This window comes from Haliotis rubra, unplaced genomic scaffold (genome assembly GCF_003918875.1).
Source record: "Haliotis rubra isolate DU_JTF1 unplaced genomic scaffold, ASM391887v1 Scf203, whole genome shotgun sequence".
NCBI classification, from domain to species: domain Eukaryota; kingdom Metazoa; phylum Mollusca; class Gastropoda; order Lepetellida; family Haliotidae; genus Haliotis; species Haliotis rubra.
This window is the reverse complement of record NW_025766037.1, coordinates 1028306-1041865: the sequence shown is the minus strand read 5'-3', so window position 1 is coordinate 1041865 and position 13560 is coordinate 1028306. Positions and strand designations below refer to the sequence as shown.

General features: G+C 43.5%; 1 protein-coding gene across 3 annotated transcripts; it reads left to right on the top strand.

Annotated features, from left to right (window-relative positions):
• Positions 1–1529: 1529 nt before the first annotated feature.
• On the top strand, positions 1530–12636 carry LOC124275835 (quinone oxidoreductase-like). 3 transcript variants are annotated; one of them, XM_046711516.1, is made up of 9 exons: positions 1530–1588; positions 2956–3081; positions 3870–4022; positions 4938–5101; positions 7343–7394; positions 8057–8206; positions 9567–9668; positions 11417–11512; positions 11938–12636. In XM_046711516.1, exons 2-9 carry the CDS (start codon positions 2962–2964, stop codon positions 12097–12099), a joined length of 999 nt encoding a protein of 332 aa, XP_046567472.1. In that variant the 5' UTR covers positions 1530–1588; positions 2956–2961; the 3' UTR covers positions 12100–12636. The 3 variants fall into 3 exon arrangements, with proteins under 3 accessions (XP_046567472.1, XP_046567471.1, XP_046567474.1); XM_046711515.1 differs by lacking the exon at positions 1530–1588 and adding an exon at positions 1595–1797; XM_046711518.1 differs by lacking the exon at positions 1530–1588 and adding an exon at positions 2509–2563.
• The last annotated feature ends 924 nt before the right edge of the window (positions 12637–13560 follow it).

Below are 13560 nucleotides of genomic sequence, written 5' to 3'. Positions count from 1 at the left end.
TTCAGGTGGCCCGGCCATGATATTACTGGAATGTTGCAAAAAGCGGCGTAAAACGTTACTCACCCACTCTGTCCACCTGTCCTGTCCACCCTAATCTGCCTTCTTATTCACTATGATAGCTACCCTATTCTCTCTTCCCTTGGGGGAAAAGAGGGGCGGGGGGCGTTGGGGTAGCCTAATGGTTAAAGCGTTCGCTCGTCACGCCGAAGACCCGGGTTCGAATCTCCACATGGGTACAATGTGTGAAGCCCATGTCCGGTGTCCCCCGTCGTGATATTGCTGGAATATTGCTAAAAGCGGCGTAAAACTAAACTCACTATCTTCCCTGGGAGTTCTCGTTCACATTTTAACCGAATACATGACGTGAGGCATACAAATTCACTTACAGAAACAAAACCTAGACGAGCGCTTAATCTCCGAATGTATATAATTTTGACAGAAAAACAAATAATTAATTTTAAACTGACAAGCAGCCACAGTGGGTTTATATTCTGAACCTGGGGAAATCGTGACTTGCTTCTGTCAGGGCTTTAGCATTGCAGAAAGGGGTGGGTGGAAGGGAAAATAATGTGGTTTAGTGACTGTGAGACAGGCTAACACAAGCCGAACACTCCTGAAGTACGTAGTCAGGTCACTACTTTCCAGATTTGTCGATCCTTTCATCCTACTCATATTTGGGAGCCTATAAATAGACTCACTATCGGTACACTGCTTACTTGTGCAAACATTATTCTGAGACTGTTTTAAGTTGAGTTAAAAACAGGTATTTCTTGTTGGTTGATACATACACACGCACGCACGCACGCACGCACACACACACACACACACACACACACACACAGACATACATACTCACCATGTACCATGCACGCAGAGATTATCACTTTGTATATTCTGAGACATTTACTGTTTGCATACAATCGCATACATTTGAGAATAAGTTTGTATCTATTATTTATCTATTCATTCATTCATTCATTCATTCATTCATTCATTCATTTATTTATTTATTTATTTTACCATGCAAGGGTTTACATGGCCATAAATCAATATGTGACAACAAAAATAGCAGTGGTGGTTGTGATCTAGACAAAAGCTTATAATATATATACATATAAATATATATAATTTTGATAGAAACAAACAATTCCTTTAAAATTGAAAAGGAGCCCTAGTGAACCTGGGAAAATCTAGACTTGCTTCATTTATGGCTTTAGCATTGAAGAAAGGGTTATACAAGCAGAAAGGAAAATAATGCGGTTCACTACTCAAATGAGGGACTCTTAATACGGGCCTATGCTCAAATATAATCAGTTACTACAGTCCGCATTTGATTAAACGTAAACATAATCTTTCTTGCATTTAAATCAATGGATGATTTAATAGTGATGATTGATGACTGAAGTCATGGTTCAAGTACATTGTATGGGCAGTATTGTACATGAGCTTATGAGTTGGCGATATTATGACCCAGAGCCAGCATCAGCGTCATCAACAAGAGGTCGATTCGTCAACAAGGAGACAGGAGTTGTGTCCCCTTAAAATCACCCGGAAGTGCCTGACCGACGGACGTTTGCACGTGTAAAAGGTAGGGTTGATAGCGACGTAGACAGTTCCCGACACTTACCGATACATAAATGCTGCTAGGACATGACCTTATACTTGTCGTGCGCCAGTTGTCATGGTATCATTGTCAGTCTTCTAATACTGTTGGCGTGTTTGGTTCCGCGCACCTCCCAACTTGCACAAGAGGCTGCAGGTAGTGTCGGGGATGATCACTGTCACGCGTCCGACCAGGTACACGATTTATCATGTTTAGCCTGTCTGGGAAAAGTTTACTTGCCAGTGTTAGAAACAGGTTCATAATCTTAACAAACTCGTTAACAACCTAAAAAACTGACCATGTATGTTAGATTTTATGGGAGAAGGGAGTTGAAAAACTTAACCCGTATAACTAAATGTTAGAACATTACTATATAATCATAATGACTCAGCACAGCGTGTCCTTCTACATCACCAGCATTAAGTCCCAGTTAAATGAATATTTGTATTTTGCATTCTCAATTATTTGACAACTGAATTCCTGCAATGATAATATTGATATGTACTCCGGTCGAGGTTTTACGCACAGACTCTAGACAGACTAAACTACGTACACCAGTGCCGGGTCACCAGACAAGGCATGTGGACATTTGAATTTATAATTTTCGCATAGTCATGTTAGCTGTGGAGGTATCAGATATTCAGCTATGTGACTTCATTTAGTACAGATCAGGTGAGGGATGTAGGCGTACTTGTCTCTCTCTGTGTCTAGTGTCAGTATTCATGTTCATATTGTTTGCGACCCTTACCCTGTGTCATCTTAATACCCTGATCATCGCCAGGCTTTTTGAGCTTAAGGCCTAGATTTTCGAAATGATCATAGCCCTAAAATAATCATATTAATTGTAACAACATCGTTGACTGTCATCATAGCATATTTTCCCTTTCGTAGCCCAAAGATAGCGTAAGATTGTCGGAAATCTGAGATCGTAAGGAGGAAAACAAGGGCATCAAGCAAGAAGTAAATAATTCATTTTATTATCTTGTATTATCAATAACGAAATAGTTATGAACTGTATCATATTGTTGCATGAAAACACACGATGCACCAGGGTATCATTTCCACTTATCTATTGTTTGCCATAATATTCTGAACTGTTATATACCCACATGACGTGTTGTTAATTGACTATGTTGACTTGTCTATTGGGGGCTGTGGGGTAGCCTAGTGGTTAAAGCGTCCGCTCATCACGCTGAAGACCCGGGTTTGATTCCCCACATGGGTACAATGTGTGAAGCCCATTTGTGGTGTCCCCCACCGTGATATTGTTGGAATATTGCTAAAACTAAATGCGGCGTAAAACGATACTCACTCACTCACTCACTCTCTTGTCTATTGTTGCTCTCTACCAGGGTTGTATGTCCAGTAGAAGCTTTGCACGTGCAGTAATGAGGGCGATCAGAGTCACAGAGTTCGGGGGGCCGGAAGTGTTGAAAGTACACAATGATGTCCCAATACCTCAACCCAAGTCATCCGAGGTAAGTCCCAACTGACGTGGCCATAACTCACTATACTACACCACTTCCATTCCCTTGTATTCCACTTGTGCTCTTCTTCAAGTTCTTGTACAATATTTAATTACAGTCCGTTTGAGACAAGATGATACCGATGAATTGCAATCTAACACAAGATTTTCGCTGCTGTTCCTTTAGGTGCCAATGTGCCCTTGTGACAAACTGGGAAAATGCACAAATAAATGATGACAGTTTCTTAAACAACTTTTTCTTTTGTGACGCAAATTATGCAAAAAAAGTTCTGGAGTTGGTCTGTTGTTTTTATTGCTGTCCGCGTTGGTTTGATTCTTTTATGTTTATTTGTTTTTGTGTTAGATTGCAATTCATCGGTATCATTTTGTCTCAAACGGACTGTACACTTGTCTTCCACTTGTATCTAAATATTGTACATGTAATTAAAATTACACACCACTTGTATTCTGCTTGTTCTTCAGATCTGTTCTTGTATTCCTCTTGTATTACACTTGTCCTCTACTTGAATCAAAATATTGTACCTATCCTCAACTTAGCTTCTTTGATTGGCATTCTAGAAGTTGGGTAGATGAAGAACAAGGACTATTTTTATGGATATATAGAATCTATATCCATGGCAAATATAGAATAAAGAAGTATAACCATAAAAATAGTCCTCATTCTTCTATCTTCAACTTACACACCACTTGTATTCTACTCTAGTGCTGCTCTGTTCCTCTTGTACTCCACTTGTACATCTAATTCTACTCCTCTTGTATTCCTACTCGGCGTACCTGTAGGTGCTGATCAAAGTGAGTGCTGCAGGTGTCAACCCAGTAGACACGTATATCCGTAGCGGTGTGTATCCAGCCAAACCTGCCCTGCCGTACACCCCTGGGATGGATATCGCGGGGGTCGTCCATGACGTTGGGGCAGATGTGAAGAAATTCAAGGTAAACATTGATCATTAGATATCCTGAAACATCATCATCAGTCATGTGTGTCAGGAATGTGACACCACCTGGTCTCTGTTTTAATTGCTGGAAGACGTTCAAGGTTCACGAGTAGATTATTTGTGTTTCATTATGATTATGTTTAGTGCTGGAACAGTTGAACGAATAATCGTCAATTGATTGATCTCGCTTGCATCAGTGATTATTGATTGGCTTGGGAGACCGATTGATGTTCATGAAAACATTAAGATCAAATTCAACTTTAGAAAGTATGTGTCCTATTGTCATGTTTGTTAATGAAGACATAAACAACTGATGCAGGTTCCTGACTCGTGAAGGTCCGGGTTAGAATATTGATCTTCAGTAACCCATGCTTGTCGTAAGAGGCGACTAACGGGATCGGGTGGTCAGCCTCGCTGACTTGGTTGACACATGTCATGGTATCCCAACTGTGCAGATCGATGCTCAAGCTGTTGATCACTGGATTGTGTGGTCTGGACTCGATTATTTACAGACCGCCGCCATATAGCTGGAATATTGCGGAGTGCAGCGTAAAACTAAACTCACTCACTCCTGACTCATAAAACTGCCATGTGATTTGTTGTGTTTTTGCTTTATAAATCAAGCATTAACTCGACTCTAAGTAGTTTTTTGTTAAAAAATAACTTCTTGCAATATATTGCAATTCATATCGCAATACATGCTTTGGTATCGCAATATATCGCAATATGGAAATTCCCTGCAATACCCACCCCTAGCAATAACCAGCACTAGATATTTTTATGAGTTTTGAGTGATTCGCAACAATTCCAAGAGAGCAATGATTCAGCATGTGGAAAGCATTGGGGCACAATGGCTGCATGCCAGTTGTATGTTCAGTTTTACTGAAGAATTTACTTGTTACTATGGTTACAGAAGGGTGATCGCGTGTACTCCATGCGGACATCTTCAGGAGGTTATGCTGAGTTCACCACAGTCGAGGAGAAGTATATCGGTCGTCTTAGTGATGGCATCACATTCCAACAGGGTGCTGGAATTGGAGTTCCCTACTACACAGCTTACAGAGCACTCCTGCTGAGGTAAGCAGTTTACAGAGCACTCCTACTGAGGTAAGCAGCTTACAGACCACTCCTACTGAGGTAAGCAGTTTACAGAGCACTCCTACTGAGGTAAGCAGCTTACAGAGCACTCCTACCGAGGTAAGCAGCTTACAGAGCACTCCTACCGAGGTAAGCAAGCAGCTCCTACCAAGCAGCACAGAACACTCCTACCGAGGTAAGCAGCTTACAGAGCACTCCTACCGAGGTAAGCAGCTTACAGAGCACTCCTACCGAGGTAAGCAGCTTACACAGCACTCCTACTGAGGTAAGCAGCTTACACAGCACTCTTACTGAGGTAAGCAGCTTACACAGCACTCTTACTGAGGTAAGCAGCTTACACAGCACTCCTACTGAGGTAAGCAGCTTACACAGCACTACCGAGGTAAGCAGCTTACACAGCACTCCTACCGAGGTAAGCAGCTTACACAGCACTCCTACCGAGGTAAGCAGCTTACACAGCACTCCTACTGAGGTAAGCAGCTTACACAGCACTCCTGAGGTAAGCAGCTTACACAGCACTCCTACTGAGGTAAGCAGCTATCTTGTGGGCACACAGCACTCCTACTGAGGTAAGCAGCTTACAGAGCACTCCCTACTGAGGTAAGCAGCTTACACAGCACTATACTGAGGTAAGCAGCTTACACAGCACTCCTACTGAGGTAAGCAGCTTACACTGGAGGTAAGCAGCTTACACAGCACTCCTACTGAGGTAAGCAGCTTACACAGCACTCCTCAGAGGTAAGCAGCTTACACAGCACTCTTACTGAGGTAAGCAGCTTACACAGCACTCTTACTGAGGTAAGCAGCTTACACAGCACTCCTACTGAGGTAAGCAGCTTACAGGTAAGCAGCTTACACAGCACTCTGAGGTAAGCAGCTTACACAGCACTCCTACTGAGGTAAGCAGCTTACAGCACTCTTACTGAGGTAAGCAGCTTACACAGCACTCTTACTGAGGTAAGCAGCTTACACAGCACTCCTACCGAGGTAAGCAGCTTACACAGCACTCTTACTGAGGTAAGCAGCTTACAGAGCACTCCTACTGAGGTAAGCAGCTTACACAGCACTCCTACTGAGGTAAGCAGCTTACACAGCACTCTCTACTGGGAGGTAAGCAGCTTACACAGCACTCCTACTGAGGTAAGCAGCTTACAGAGCACTCCTACTGAGGTAAGCAGCTTACACAGCACTCCTACTGAGGTAAGCAGCTTACACAGCACTCCTTTACTGAGGTAAGCAGCCACACAGCACTCCCTACTGAGGTAAGCAGCTTACAGTGTAAGCACTCCTACTGAGGTAAAGCAGCTTACAAAGCAGCACACAGCACTCTTACTGAGGTAAGCAGCTTACACAGCACTCCTACTGAGGTAAGCAGCTTACACAGCACTCCTACTGAGGTAAGCAGCTTACACAGCACTCCTACTGAGGTAAGCAGCTTACACAGCACTCCTACTGAGGTAAGCAGCTTACACAGCACTCCTGAGGTAAGCAGCTCACACAGCACCTCCTGAGGTAAGCAGCTTAGACAGCACTCCTACTGAGGTAAGCAGCTTACACAGCACTCCTACTGAGGTAAGCAGCTTACACAGCACTCCCTGAGGTAAGCAGCTTACACAGCACTCCTACTGAGGTAAGCAGCTTACACAGCACTCTTACTGAGGTAAGCAGCTTACACAGCACTCTTACTGAGGTAAGCAGCTTACACAGCACTCCTACTGAGGTAAGCAGCTTACAGAGCACTACTGAGGTAAGCAGCTTACACAGCACTTACTGGAGGTAAGCAGCTTACACAGCACTCCTACTGAGGTAAGCAGCTTACACAGCACTCCTACTGAGGGTAAGCAGCTTACACAGCACTCCTACTGAGGTAAGCAGCTTACACACAGCACTCCTACTGAGGGTAAGCAGCTTACACAGCACTCCTACTGAGGTAAGCAGCTTACACAGCACTCCTACTGAGGTAAGCAGCTTACACAGCACTCTACTGAGGTAAGCAGCTTACACAGCACTCCTACTGAGGTAAGCAGCTTACACAGCACTCCTACTGAGGTAAGCAGCTTACACAGCACTCCTACTGAGGTAAGCAGCTTACAAAGCACTCCTACTGAGGTAAGCAGCTTACAAAATAGAGCATCAATCTCTTACTATGTGATCAGAATTCGTTGAGCTAACAAAACAAATGAGGCCTGTATGTGCTTATGGTTATATTTTCTCCTTCAGAGGTGAGGCCCGTCCTGGCCAGACCGTCCTTGTCCATGGTGCCAGTGGTGGGGTGCGTATGTGAACAGTTTCAATCTTTGTCAGCAACAACATCTGATTTCTCAATAGTGGTAAACATGTACAACCATTGTCACTTTGGACTCTCTTGTTATATGTCGGGATATATCAGGAAAATTGTTCAAAATCTTACTCCGCCAACACTCACTCTCACACTCACCCCAAGTCCAACCACTCACTTAGCCCCCCTATCCTACCTCCCACTAACTCATTCAGTTACCCAAACCCAATGCCCTCACAACCCACTCACCCCAAACAACAGCAAATCCCTGTCTGTTCACTTACTCACCCATAACTCGCTTACAATCACTCCCCATCATCCGTCTTTCACTAAGTTATTCAGACACTCAAAATTAAGTGACAACATACCCACCAAAAATTTAATCCCTTCTCACTCACTCACTCATTCGAAACTCACTCACCTGAAGTCACTCTCACTCACACCCACCCACCCCTAATCCATTTCTAACTATTCAGTCCCTCAAAATTCACTCACTCACTCACAACGTACCCACCCAAAATTCAACCCCTCCTTACTTATTCGCTCTCACTCAATCACGTAAACTCACTTTCACACTCCCCCTAAATTCACCCAAAATTCACTAAGAATCCTCTAAAGCCCGCCACTCACTCACTCACTCACTCATGTGATGTCAGGTGGGCTCTGCAGCTGTCCAGGTCGCCAAGTCTCTTGGTATCCGAGTGCTCGGAACGGCAGGGACTCCAGAAGGTGTGGAGGCTGTCAAGAAGAATGGAGCAGATGTGGTGTTCAACCACCGTGAGGAGGGTTACATTCAGAAGATCATGGTAAGGTGGACTTTACAGTTGACTTTGCAAGGCTACTACAAAACCCTACTCACTCCATTGACTGGCAACAATCAACCGTTTTAACCACTATTGATTGGCGCAAGAGTAAACTATTCCTTAGTCCTTAACGATACGACAATTACAACCACAGCTGAACAGGGAACAAGGAGTGTACCTCCCCGGTGCCTGGGAAGTCTGTTAGGTCATTACTGGCTTCTACCCATATCTGCTAATCACTTGTATAAACTCTTCCCGTGTATAAATAATGCCCATTATCTGTACATCTCACTCTTTCATCTCCCGTTTCTTATCCAATGTATTGTATATACATGCAACACTGGCTTCTTGTACATTTAGTATGTATACAGGGGTGGAAATAACTTTAAAATTGCTAGTGTACTCTGGAACAGTGGCACATGTAAAATCACTTGCCCTCATAATTTTTCCACTATACCGGCCGTTTTCTTTTTGATTTTTTAAAATAAACAACATAATGAACATTGGAAAGTCAACTGGACACTGGTACCGTGTGATATACAAATTTGCTTGCCTGACAGAAAAAAACACTGGACTCGGAGGTCGGGCAATGGGTTATTTCCACCCCTTTTATACTCATTGATGTATCTTGCTTGTTACAATTCACCTAGCGAAGGGGCAAGGAATAGCCCAGAAACGTTGTGACATACAATAAAGAAGGGGCAAGGAATAGCCCAGAAACGTTGTGACATACAATAAAGAAGGGGCAAGGAATAGCCCAGAAACGTTGTGACATACAATAAAGAAGGGGCAAGGAATAGCCCAGAAACGTTGTGACATACAATAAACAAGGGGCAAGGAATAGCCCAGAAGCGTTGTGACATAAACAAGGGGCAAAGGAATAGAACGAAGGGGCAAGGAATAGCCCAGAAACGTTGTGACATACAATAAAGAAGGGGCAAGGAATAGCCCAGAAACGTTGTGACATACAATAAAGAAGGGGCAAGGAATAGCCCAGAAACGTTGTGACATACAATAAAGAAGGGGCAAGGAATAGCCCAGAAACGTTGTGACATACAATAAAGAAGGGGCAAGGAATAGCCCAGTGACATACAATAAAAGAGGGGGGGAAAGGATTAGCCCAGAAACGTTGTGACATACAATAAACAAGGGGCAAGGAATAGCCCAGAAACGTTGTGACATACAATAAAGAAGAAGTTGTCATCCATAATATTTGCCCTTAACTTCAACACCAACTTCTAAGAACCTTTACAAGACTAACGTTGTACTTTATAAGGCTCTGCCTTCGTACTGTGTAGGACATACAATGCACTGTACCAGTGTTCAAGTAATTCATGTTGGTTGATGTTGTTGTGTTACCCAGGATGCAACAGGAGGTGAGGGGCCAGATGTCATCCTTGAGATGTTGGCCAACGTTAACCTGGAGAAGGACCTTGGCATGATCAAGTTACGTGGGCGGATTGTGGTAAGACTGTTATCATGGCTTGTGTCAGTCATGCTGTCTCCACCACTCCCTCTGTACATCTCCTCGAGACACCTGTTCTTAACACCTTGGGGCAGTGGGGTAGCCTTGTGGTTAAAGCGTTCACTCATCACACCAAAGACCCGGGTTCGATTCCCCATATTGGTACAATGTGTGAAACCCATTTCTGGTGTCCATTGCCGTGATATTGCTGGAATATTGCTGAAAGTGGCATAAAACTAAACTCACTAACTCTTAACACTGTTTTGGTGACACCTTACCTCCACACACATGTAGGTCTAGCTGGGGCAGCTGAGTGGTTCAAATGTGCGCAAGTCAAGGTCTAGTAGGTTAGGTTCCACACATAGGTGGTGAGGTGAGGTGAAACTGGGTTTAACGTCATGCTTGAGAATATTAAGCTCATAGGACGACGTGCATGCGTGTGTATGTGTATGTGCGGCTGCTTGTACTAGCCAAGACTGAAGCTAGTTTTATAGTGCTAGCCCACTAAGATACCATGCCGCAGTGAAGCATGAATACCCCACTCAGACACATTATACTGACTCTGAGCCGACCGGTCCTTGTTGTACCCATTAATGCCGAGCGCCAGGTAGGGACAAGTACCAACAAGTACCATATTTTGACGTCTTCTTGTATGACGCGGCTGGGGATCGAACCCGCGGCATTCCTCTCTCCGGGCGGACGCTCTAACCACTACACCATGGAGGCGGTCACCTTGTGATACTGATAGCCACACCTGGCAGAGTGAGTGAGTGAGCCTTCCATTCTGGAACATTCCCGATGCATGAGCGTGTCCTGTACCTTGTTGTACCCATTAATCCCGAGCGCCAGACAGGGACCAACAAGTACCATGTTTTAACGTCTTTTGGTATGACGCAGTCGGGAATCAGAACCCGCGACCTTCCACTCTCCGGGCGGACGCTCTAACCACTACACCACGGAGGCGGTTCCACACATGGGTACAATGTGTGAAGCCCATTTCTGTTGTCCCTTGCTGAGATATTAGAATATTGCAAATAACCCCCCACACACGTGTGGGTGGATGAGGTAACCAAGTGGAGTGGTCTCCAGTCATGCCAAATGCTTGATTCACCACATGCATCCCCTGCTGTTATACTGGAATATTGCTAAAAGTGGCGTAAAACCCAATTCACTCACTCACTCCAGCCATGTGTATAGTCTGTTTGCGGTGAAAACGTACCGATGAATTGCACTTTAAACAAAAATGTAAATCTAATAAAGTGAAATTAAGATTGCGAATCCTCATAATTCTACCTTGCCATTTGCACATTCTATTCTTAGATTTTTATTCCACTCAGGAAAGAAGTTGTTTAACAAACGATCATAGTTTCAAATCCCTTATATTGGTTTGTATTACAAGGGGGTACGCGCAGTAGTTTGAACAGTGAAACAAATGCGGTACGTGATGAGCGTCAACTTAGACCAACCGTCCTTGTTCTCGGTGTTTCATTTAATGTGCATACCCCCTTGTAATACAAAGCAATAATACCGATTTGAACCTTGATCGTTTGTTAAACAACTTTTATCCTAAGTTGAATAAAATTCTGAGATTTAAATTTTCAAATGGCAAGGTAAAATTATGAGGATTCGCAATCTTAATTTCACTTTATTTGATTTACTTTTTTGTTTAAAGTGAAATTCATTGGTACGTTTTCACCGCAATCAGACTATAACCGATACCTCTAACGTGTATTGCCTTGTGCCCACAGAACATTGGTTCCCGTGGACCTACAGAGATCAACCCACGTGCCACAATGGGGAAAGAGTGCACCATCACGGGCGTCATGCTCATGATATCATCAGATGTAAGTATCATGGTCACCATAGGTACATAAAGATATCAACCCGTGAAGATTTGAGGTAGAACTGGCCTTCAGCAGCCATGCTTATCGTAAGAGGCGACTAACGCTAATGGGTGGTCTAATGGGTGGTCAGTCTCGCTGACTTGGTTGACACATGTCATCGTGATCCCAATTGCATATACCGATGCTCTGGTCCAGACTCGATTATTTACAAACCGCCGCCATATAGCTGGAATATTGCTGAGTGGTGTTAAACGATAAGTTAACCAAATTGAGCAAAGGCTAAGCGCTAATTGGACAGTGATGTGGTTGCTGATCATTGTCGTGTTAAATTAACATGAAAATTATACTCACTCATGCAATCTCTCATGTCATCACTCACTCGTGCACTCACTCACTCACTTATATACTCACTCACTCACTTTCAGGCTGACTGGAAGGAGATGCATGCAGCAATGGAGGCGGGGATGTCCCAGGGCTGGCTGAGACCCATCGTGGGGAAGGAGTTTCCTCTGGAGAAGGCAGCCGAGACTCACGACCTTATCATCAACACCAAAAGTGCCCAGGGAAACATTGTGCTGAAACTCTAGAAACTCCAACAGCTACAACAGCCATGTAACAGCTCTCATAGTCACAGCAATACAGTCACTGGCTGCTCAGGCAGAGTTTCACAGTAACCATAGCAACCTATGAGCTGTCATATCAGCCAAATGTTTTCCATAGACGATTGTTTATGCTGCCTTATGGAATGTGTATCCTAGTCTGCTCAATGTGTATTCTTTAAGAGTGCTTGTCTTGTAATCTCATGCAAATATTCAAGATTTGTGAGTTTTTAAGGGACCTTGGGGTAGCCAAGTGGTTAAAGCGTTCGCTTGTCACACCGAATCCGCAGCTTCAATTCCCCACATGGGTACAATGTGTTAAACCCATGGTGTATCCTCCCATTATATTGCTGGAATATTGCTTAAAGTGGAGTAAAACCCAACTCCTCATGACTATTGTGCTTGTCTTGTAGTCAGATGCACATATTCAGGGTGAAGGCTCTGTAGGATGAAACACAGTCTGCATTCAGACAGATAATTGTTTTCTCAGAATGTTTACATGGATATAAAGAGTTTTACTCAGAACTTGTGATACATTGATAAGGTACATTTACCCAGATGGTTCCAAGGAAAATGTATTGTCTGGAGTAAAAACTTTACTGTACACCTGTCACCACCAAAGAAGGATCATATGAAGCCCATTTCTGGTGTCACCTGCATGATATTGCTGGAATATTGCGAAAAGCAGCATTAAACCATAGTCACTCACTCACCCAAAGAAGGATCATATGAAGCCCATTTCTGGTGTCTTCTGCATGATATTGCTGGAATATTGCAAAAGCAGCATTAAACCATAGTCACTCACTCACCCAAAGAAGGATCATATGAAGCCCATTTCTGGTGTCTTCTGCATGATATTGCTGGAATATTGCGAAAAGCAGCATTAAACCATAGTCACTCACTCACCCAAAGAAGGATCATATGAAGCCCATTTCTGGTGTCACCTGCATGATATTGCTGGAATATTGCAAAAAGCAGCATTAAACCATAGTCACTCACTCACCCAAAGAAGGATCATATGAAGCCCATTTCTGGTGACCTGCATGATATTGCTGGAATATTGCAAAAGCAGCATTAAACCATAGTCACTCACTCACCCAAAGAAGGATCATATGAAGCCCATTTCTGGTGTCACCTGCATGATATTGCTGGAATATTGCAAAAGCAGCATTAAACCATAGTCACTCACTCACCCAAAGAAGGATCATATGAAGCCCATTTCTGGTGTCACCTGCATGATATTGCTGGAATATTGCGAAAAGCAGCATTAAACCATAGTCACTCACTCACCCAAAGAAGGATCATATGAAGCCCATTTCTGGTGTCACCTGCATGATATTGCTGGAATATTGCAGCATTAAAAAGCAGCATATGAAAACCCATATTTCTGGTGTCACCTGCATGATATTGCTGGAATATTGCAAAAGCAGCATTAAACCATAGTCACTC